The sequence below is a fragment of the Pogoniulus pusillus genome, chromosome 10 (assembly GCF_015220805.1).
Source record: "Pogoniulus pusillus isolate bPogPus1 chromosome 10, bPogPus1.pri, whole genome shotgun sequence".
NCBI lineage: Eukaryota > Metazoa > Chordata > Aves > Piciformes > Lybiidae > Pogoniulus > Pogoniulus pusillus.
The window spans coordinates 27956667-27965543 of NC_087273.1; the positions used below are offsets into that span (position 1 = coordinate 27956667).

An 8877-nucleotide genomic window follows, 5' to 3' on the forward strand; every position below is an offset into this window, starting at 1 on the left:
AGAGAAAGATGTAAACATGTGAATACTACAAACCAAAGACAAGGGGTCACATGAAGAAATGTGGTGTGGTATTTCCAAGATATGCCTTAGAGGAAACTGGTTACCTTTGTCAGGACAACAAATAAATGTGGCAGGTGTCATCTACCCACAAAACTCTTGTTAGCTACTACAGTGAAAAGAGGAATTGGAAGATAGCTTTCTCTTTACATATAAAGCATTTAAGCTTTGCTTATCTTGGAGCATGGCAGTTTGTAGCATAGTTTGTAACTGCAGAAGTCACTGCAAGCTACTGAGTTATTAATTATACATGGATACAATGACAAGTATTTTTACTTCATAGCGTACTAGTTGTTAAAAGAACAAGCTGAGAAAGCCCCATCTTTTTCATTGTGCTTCATTTTGTTACATATTCTCGCCCCCTTTCAGATTTTTGCTACAGAGGGCACTAAGCTTGCTTCAGCTCTTCATGCCTTTTCTGATCAGGTGATGTATGACCATCAACCATTCAGTTTATCACAGCAGTGCTACTGCTTAAAAGCTGATTCTGTTGTCTTCTCCATTAACTTAAGATATGAGTCTTTAATACAAATTGGTTTTTGTCTTCCTGAAACACATTTCAGGTACATGATGACGACAAACCTTTGCTTCTGTTAGAGGCTGAAAAACTGATCTCAATGTGCAGGCAGCTCCAGATAACAGCTAAAGCTTCTGTTCAGGGTAAAAGTGCTACATTTACAAAGGTAAAGTAAAAATCATGCATATTCCTCAGAGTAAGACCTAGCTTGTTTTGAAATGCAGTAACTGAGTACTTTTTGGTCTGTGTTAAAATAGAAGCCAATTCATAATAGCTGAACTATGTCCAGTTCTGGGCTCCTCAATTCAAGAGAGATGCTGAGGTGCTGGAACGTGTCCAGAGAAGGGCGACAAAGCTGGTGAGGGGCCTGGAACACAAACCCTATGAGGAGAGGCTGAGGGAGCTGGAGGTGTTTAGCCTGGAGAAGAGGAGGCTCAGGGGTGACCTCATTGCTGTCTACAACTACCTGAAGGGATGTTGCAGCCAGGTGGGGGTTGGTCTCTTTTGCCAGGCAATGACCAATAGACCACAGTATCACAGTGTCATCAGGGTTGGAAGAGACCTCACAGATCATCAAGTCCAACCCTTTACCACAGAGCTCAAGGCTAGACCATGGCACCAAGTGCCACGTCCAATCCTGCCTTGAACAGCTCCAGGGACAGCGACTCCACCACCTCCCCGGGCAGCCCATTCCAGTGCCCAATGACTCTCTCAGTGAAGAACTTTCTCCTCACCTCAAGCCTAAATCTCCCCTGGCGCAGCCTGAGGCTGTGTCCTCTCGCTCTGGTGCTGGCCACCTGAGAGAAGAGAGCAACCTCCTCCTGGCCACAACCACCCCTCAGGTAGTTGTAGACAGCAATAAGGTCTCCACTGAGCCTCTCCTTCTCCAGGCTAACCAATCCCAGCTCCCTCAGCCTCTCCTTGTAGGACTGTGCTCAAGACCTCTCACCAGCCTCGTTGCCCTTCTCTGGACACGTTCAAGCATCTAAATGTCTTTCTTAAATTGAGGGGCCCAGAACTGGACACAGCACTATATAGGGAAATTCAGAAAAGGTAGGCAAACCCTTTTGATTAGAAGGGGTTTATGAAAGACAAACATTACCTCTTCAAGCTGGAAGTAGATTATAATTTCATGCATTGAACAGCCTCATAAAAGCAGTGGTCAGTCTTACTCTGCTCTTAAATTGTCTTGTTTAGGTTGATGCATGCATTCTGAAAACGAGGAATGTGATGACTCTCTTATGCCAACTTCTTCCACTTTGCTGCAAATTACTGAGGAAGGTGAGTACTTGGTTCAGCTCCAGTTTTTTAGAGGGCTTTTGGGGTTTGCTGGTCTGTTTGGTGTGGGTTTTGTTTGTTTTTATGTTATCTTTTTTTTTTTAACTTTTCTTTTTTTCTATTTACTTCTATACAGAATAAAGCAGGAAATGGCTGTCTTAAACCTGCTCCACCGTGGAGAGAAGACAAAATACGAACTGGTGCCAATGCACATACTCCAGAAAGGAGAGCTGAGACGTTTGGCATCAAGTCTTTAGAAAATCATGTAACAAACATGACATTTTTAGAGAGCAAGTAATCATAGCACTTAGCAATGCAGGAACTCCCATTTGAAGATAACATTTGCTGAATTTTCAACATGGCTTTCGTTTGTGGAAAGTCAACCCAGGTTCATTTGAAATTAAAACTGTTGAGCTTTGTCACATCTAATAGATGTCCCTGTTACTTAGTAATTACACCACCAACTAGTATAACTGTTATGTAAATTGATAATGTGAATGTCTTTCCTATGCTCATTATTGATACCAGGTTGGTAGTTAATGCTTACCAATGTCTTACTGGATGTGTCAACCCAAAGATGCTGCTAATAGACATTTTATATAAAGAACCTTGTGCTGCAGATGCTACATATATATAACACTGCCATTGAAGTTTGTAAGCTCATCTCTGGCCTATTTCATTCTACTTGATAAAGCAGAATCAGGAATATATTCTGAAAGGCTGTAGCCTAAAGCACTGAAATGTTATTTTAGTTATGAATTATACCTGCAATGAAGTAGTCTGAGGAAAAAAAACAAAACTCTCTTTCAATAGCTGCACCACTGAATTTTAATCTCATTGACATGATTTGTATTTCCAGAAGTCTATTTCTAGGCAATGAATTTCCTTACTGAAACTCTTTCTTTCACCATCTTTATTTGTAGATGGCAGTTGCTTTTATCTTCTTTTATAATTAAAACTTACTGAGCAGAATTTGAATTGCACTGAAGTCTTCTGTAGATGTTTCATTATAATCATAGAATCAACCAGGTTGGAAGAGACCTCCAAGATCATCCTGTCCAACCTAGCACCCAGCCCTAGCCAGCCAACTAGACCATGGCACTAAGTGCCTCATCCAGGCTTTTCTTGAACACCTCCAGGGACAGTGACTCCACCACCTCCCTGGGCAGCCCATTCTGAAATTTAAGAAAACAGATCCTCATCGTGACAAACTTCTGTACACAGGGCATTATTTGACTGCAGGATGCCATGGAAATACAACCTAGTGTGAGATACATATCCTCTAGTTCATCTGCTCTTTGTACATATGCTTCTGTTGCATTTTTATTTTCAGTTCACCTTTTGTCAAACTCCATATTGTGTTAGTTTAGCTAAAACAAGTGATAGCTACATCTCAGGATTTTCCTGTGTGTCTTTGCACTAAGCAGAAGCAAAAGCTGCCTATGGACCATAAATAGTCTCCAACAAATCAACCTGTGCTTAGTCAAAAACTTGTAGTGCTAGGATTCAGAGAAAAACAGAAAGCAGATTTCAAGATACAAACAATTTGATTTATTCTTGTATGAATCAATTGTTTAAGTTCCACTTTTAAAAGCAGGCACTAGGCCCTTCAATGCTGTTGCAGTGTACAATAAAAGTAGCTTACTTAGAATCAAATACAGGTGATAACTATAACAAATGTCATGAAGAATTAAGACGTTTCAACAAAACTTCCTCATACTCCTTCTGTGTCAGAAGTCCTTGAGTTACACTCTTGCTTTCTTCAAATTTGGGTAGCACCACTGCGATGTATCCCTCAGTTGATGGCTAAGAAGCAAGACTGCAGTTAGCACTGAAATAAAAGTTAGAAGATCAAACCCAAGAAAGTGTCTTACCTTTTCTTGTAGAAGAGCAGGATTGCTAAGGATGTTTTCATTCACTTCTATCAGTCGCCCTCGTATACAACTGCAGAAGTGTTTAGAATCAGTGGAAGTGCCTGGTATGTCTGGGTATGAAGATAAAGGGGGAAAAGTCTCACCTGTAAATAGTGTATTCCTCTCCATCTGATGAAGATATCCTGCACAAAGGGGCAAGTTCTGTTAGAAACTGAGCTCCCTGCATTTGAAAAATAAACAAGCATATAATTACACAAGGCTTTGTCAGGCATTACCATCAGCAGTGGAGGTTCATAAGCTCCTCAGAACAAAGTGAAGAGAGCATGATCGTTACTGGGCAATGCAAGTTACACCAGCTGTGCTTCCCTGCAGAAAGCAAGACGTCAGCCTAGTTACATGCACAGATTGAGCAGAAGCTTGTTAAGGGCTTACAGATTTAGTCATAACTGAGTTTCTTGTGGAATAAGACTTATGGTTGACATCAGATTAAAATTGAGGAAGAGAGGAGAAAGAAACAGCACCATTGTTTGTAGTACAACCAGGGGAAGCCACACACATTTGAAAACCAACCATGAAACATCTTGAACTAGCCCAGCTGCTGTCTGGGTCTCCAAAATCATCAGCATTTTGGTGGGAACAAAATCCTGTCTTTACAGAGATGTTTAAGTCTCTTGTATGCTGTAAAAACAATTACTAAAACCCATCTGTTAGCTCTGGTTTGAACACCACTGGTGCTGTAGGAGCACTGTACAACCCTGGTTGGGACAGTTAGAGGGCCATCTCTTAAAAGTATACATTCTTCCACTATTGAGGAGCTGGTTTCAAGTAAAATGCAAAGGTAATTTGGTAACTTTCTACCCCAAAAAGGCAGCATGAAAGATTAAAATGAAAACTAATCAAATGAAAAAGACATACCCTTTTTGATTTCCCAGAGACCTTATTCTGGAGTCTGCTACAGTTGGCACTAATTTGGTAATTAATGTTTTCAATTGTTTTTCCACTTTGAAGAAGAGGATGAGCTTCTGCCAAGGTGATGACACAGATTCTGCAAAACCAAATGTAATTGTTATGCTGTAGTTGTGAGAAGCCATGCTTGTATGTGCTCTAACCTCTGCTTATACTGGTTGCTAGCAACTTTCACCATTGTGAAAACTGATTACTTTCGCAGCCTACAATTTGCCAACAGCTGAAGCTATTCTCTTTTTAGTAAGAGTTTAAAATCTAGAGAAAGAAAGGACCAGAATTAACAAGCAGAACAGTAACCATGAGAAAACCGTGGCTCAGAAACTTAGGCTGCTGCATCCTTCTCCCCTCCCTGTCACATCTCTGCAAGTTTATGCTGTGCAGCTTCCCGCCAGAGGGAGCTGGATCCTGGCGAATACTTCAGCATGCCCCAGCGGCCCGGAAAAGCTGCTGCCTCCTGCCTCTAGGGGAAGATGTCATCTGCCAGAGCTCAGACTCGGCAAAAAAACAGACTGAACGAGAGTTTTACACTCCTTAGAAATACCAAACCGAGGCACAGTTCCATGCATAATAACAACAGAATGCCTTAATACAGTGCCTAAGTTGCTGTAGAAACCAAGGGCCCTGAGAACTCCTAATTCAAAACAGCAAAATAGCCTTTACAGACGGCCGAGTAAGTGCTTTCTGGTTTTATTTCCTTTCCTCCGTATCAACAGGATTTAAATTGCTGTTGATAGTGGGTAACTGAGACCAATAACTTCGTAGTATCTGGCACAAATGCAAGCATGTCCTTTCCTGCCATTGCTGTGGTAACTGTTAGGCACTCAGGGTTCTGTTTCCAGAGAACCAAAACCTGACAGTCACAGAGGAGCCTTAGTCAGTCACCTCCTCGTCTTCCCTCAATACGCCAGCAAAGGCCACTGCCAATTTTTGTGTGGACAGGTGGCTACGTTCTGGCCATCCTTTGGGGAATGAAACACCCCAGAAGTGCTCAGGCTGCCACCGACCCACCCAGGAGTTAGAACAGGCTTTAAGAAGCTGTTAAATGAAAGGTATGTAGTTAGTCCCAACCTGGTACAGGGCTGGATAGCCAGCTCTAGCGAGGCAGGAATTGTGTATGACACTGTATATCCTGCCTTGCAGCGGCTGCCTGTAGCACACAGATGTACCATTACAAGTAATGCTGGTTTATAAAGCTAAAGGCTCCTTCAAATGGAGGCAATCGGTTTCCTAAACTCCAACTCGGACGGCTCCCACATGTAGCAGAAGTGTTGCTCTTTGCTACGGGAGACGTAAAGGGCCCTTGCAGTAGGGGGGGACGCAGGGGCAGGCAGCACAGAGGCCTTTTTTAAACCTCTGCTGAGCACTGGGAAGGGGAAGAGCTCAAGCGCCACTGTGCTTAAGGGAGTAGCAGCGAAAGAAGGAGAGAGGTAGACTCAGATCTGTCATTCTCCCATCCTCTCATCTTCCAGCACCATCCAGGCTGGCCTGGTACTTTGTACCTGGCCTCCTCAAGGTGCTCCAGCAGGAATGGTGCGTGTTGGTTTAACCCCCCCAGCTACAAGCCAGCCGCAAAGGTAAGCGCTCCCGCACGGTGCAAGGGAGGGGAGCGGCGGCGGGGCCCAGCCCCTCGGGGCGCCGCCCGCGGGGCTCAGGGCTGGAGGCGGGGCGAGGCCAGGCCCGCCCGCGTCGCGCCGAGCAGCAGCAGCGGCTCCTGAAGCGAAGCTGGAGCTTCCCCGGTGCCTGCACACGCCTCTCCTCGGGAGACGGCGCACCCCAAGCCCCCGGGAGGCCCTAGGCCCGCCACTCGCCTGTTGGAGTGCTGCAGCACGCAGAAGTCCTCGCAAGGCCGCCCCTTCACGTCTGTAACAAGGCACAAACACGAGTGACCACCGCGCTGCCGCGCAGGCCCGTCTCCCCCTGCCCCGCCGCGGTACCTGGCTTATACCAGCGCGTAAAGTACCGCTCCGCGCCGCCCGCCGCCATGCCGCCCGCCCCGCCCCGCCTCCCCCCGGCGCGCCGCGATGACGGACCCGCGGGTCCCGGCACGGGCGGGTCCTGGCGGGGGCGGCCCCGCCGCGGCCACCGCGGGAGGCGAAAGCGGTACTACGGCAAAGGCGTCGGAGGCGGCAGGTACTTCCAGGGCGAGGCCGCCCTTCTCTTCACTGTGGGTTCCCCGCCCCGAGAAGGTAAATGAAAGATGTTCGTGTCTGTAACCGCATCCGTGAGGAAAACGCTCGAAAGCCAGCCCTTGAGTGAGCGGTTTTATTTCCTTCAGCACACATCAGTACAGCGGCAGAGTACAGTGATCGCAAACGCACCCAAAAATACTTTAAATAAAACCACATTTTATGAAAAAGTCTTTTTGTCTCTTGCTTGTGACAAAGAATGGCCCGGGTTTTCCAGAGTCGTTCACTGTACTGCTCTGTAGCACCACTGCCAGTTCCATTTTAGCCTTGACCGTGTTGCATATGAACACAACACATCTGGCCGTGAAAGAACAGGAAACCGTAGAAGCACCTCAACTCCATGGACCAGGCAGGTGAGAAGCTCTGTACCTTTGGTTTGACTCTGGCTGCACCCAGTAAGTACACATGACAACTTTCCCATACAGATAGAGGTCAGAACCGTAAGAACAACATCTTAGAAAAACCCCACAACTCCAATTCCATCATTGCTTGGCTATTCTGTTTAGCTGTACCTTGCCTGGGCACTGAATAAGGCAGCCGTAACAACACATGAAATGAAGGCCTGTTCCCTGATTAAGGTACAGAGAGAGAAAAAAAACAGAGACACTTCCCTTTCTCAGCTGGAATAGCCAGGCACATTATGAACGGCTGCAGAAGAAATATACACCTAAAGGGCTGCTAAGAGGCACTGCTCCACCAGTTTGCAAAAGCAGGAGTATTTGCAACATAGGTACACTGAAACAGATGCAGGCTCTACCTCCTGAAGCTGACAAGGGAACAACAAAAAAAATAAGCCACCCAAACTTTTGCCATCTTGCTGGTACAAACTGACAGCAGGTTTCAGCCTACAGGTTTCTCAGTTACTATCCTGGACAGCTGTCCGTCATGACCATCTCTCCACTAAAGATTAAAGAGGGATATGCTTGTCTAGTTCCCGGAGCCATTTCTGCTCACATGCTCTAAAGGCAGGGGTTTTCTCCCATTAGCAATGTGTTTTGATATGCAGATATTTTCATATCAGGTGATTACATCAAAAGCCGGCCAAGAACCCTCTGGAAGCACTGACCAAAATTTGTCATTCATCTCCGTCATTTAGGCATTGATCTTAATCTCTTGGGCAACACAAGGTTACAAGCATGTTGCCTAGGTCATACCCAGCAGATGGACATGAGAAGGGCAGCTGACTGAACAGCTATTAAGGCTGCAGGCTCACAGAAACCATTAGTAAAAAAACCTAAGTGAACTGAGCTGATCCAGCTCTGAAATCCCTCATGACCAAAGCAATGGAGCATGCCCAATTTCTGTAACATCCCAGGGTATAGACACAAGGCAAAACACCTGCAGGTTAAAGCACACTAAAATTATGGCAGTTTATCAAATCACTGGTAAACACAGCACCCAAGCTGCATGAAATCCACTGTGGTGCAGTGAGGCTGCATCTCAGATGCTGCATTTCAGCAGAACAGAGCTGTAACAAGAGGCTTGGAGCGCTGAGATCTTACCCTCTTGTTGTGGGGCTTTTGTTTGTTTCAGGTTTTTTCTTTTGAGTTTTTTTCCCCCAGAAACATATCTTGCTCCTAAGGAGCAGTACAGAAACACAGACTGAGGCACACAGGCTCTGATAGTGACCAGCACCATTATTCTAGCAAAGGTAAGACTCATTTAGACAGTTCAGGCTCAAACCACACTACTCCAAAGGATAGCACATTCAATTGCTATAAATAGACATCAAGAACAGACCTTCAGAGGAAAAGCAACCAAGTTTTGAGAGATCTGCAATGAGATGAGACTGCCAAGAGAGATTAGTACAGGAAAACTCAGTAAAGCATGAAAAATTCTGTTTTGACAGGCTTTGCGTCCGTACGTGTGTCAGCAGGGTGGTTGGCATGGCTGTTTCAAACTTGTTTTTCTAAAGAAAGCAATGGTGTGTACACACCAGATAAGCCAAAGATCATGGTATTCAAGCACTACAGGCAGCAAAGGAAAGATGAAGATCAGC

The 8877-nt window shown here is 45.3% G+C and overlaps 2 protein-coding genes across 2 annotated transcripts in view; one reads left to right on the forward strand and one right to left on the reverse strand.

Moving 5' to 3' along the window:
- The window catches only part of CTNNAL1 (catenin alpha like 1), a 64999-nt gene extending 62164 nt beyond the window's left edge, over nucleotides 1-2835 (forward strand). The window contains exons 16-19 of the mRNA XM_064150060.1: nucleotides 427-483; nucleotides 621-740; nucleotides 1772-1855; nucleotides 1989-2835. Of these exons, the coding sequence (XP_064006130.1) occupies nucleotides 427-483; nucleotides 621-740; nucleotides 1772-1855; nucleotides 1989-2150 (423 nt within the window). The 3' untranslated portion in view covers nucleotides 2151-2835. The remainder of the gene's footprint in view (nucleotides 1-426; nucleotides 484-620; nucleotides 741-1771; nucleotides 1856-1988) is intronic.
- Nucleotides 2836-3380: 545 nt separating this feature from the next.
- On the reverse strand, nucleotides 3381-6689 carry ABITRAM (actin binding transcription modulator). The gene is made up of 6 exons (XM_064150061.1): nucleotides 6627-6689; nucleotides 6501-6552; nucleotides 4642-4771; nucleotides 3870-3946; nucleotides 3727-3796; nucleotides 3381-3658 (listed from the first exon to the last, which is right to left on the reverse strand). Exons 1-6 carry the CDS (start codon nucleotides 6673-6675, stop codon nucleotides 3533-3535), a joined length of 504 nt encoding a protein of 167 aa, XP_064006131.1. The 5' UTR covers nucleotides 6676-6689; the 3' UTR covers nucleotides 3381-3532.
- Between the last annotated feature and the right edge of the window lie 2188 nt (nucleotides 6690-8877).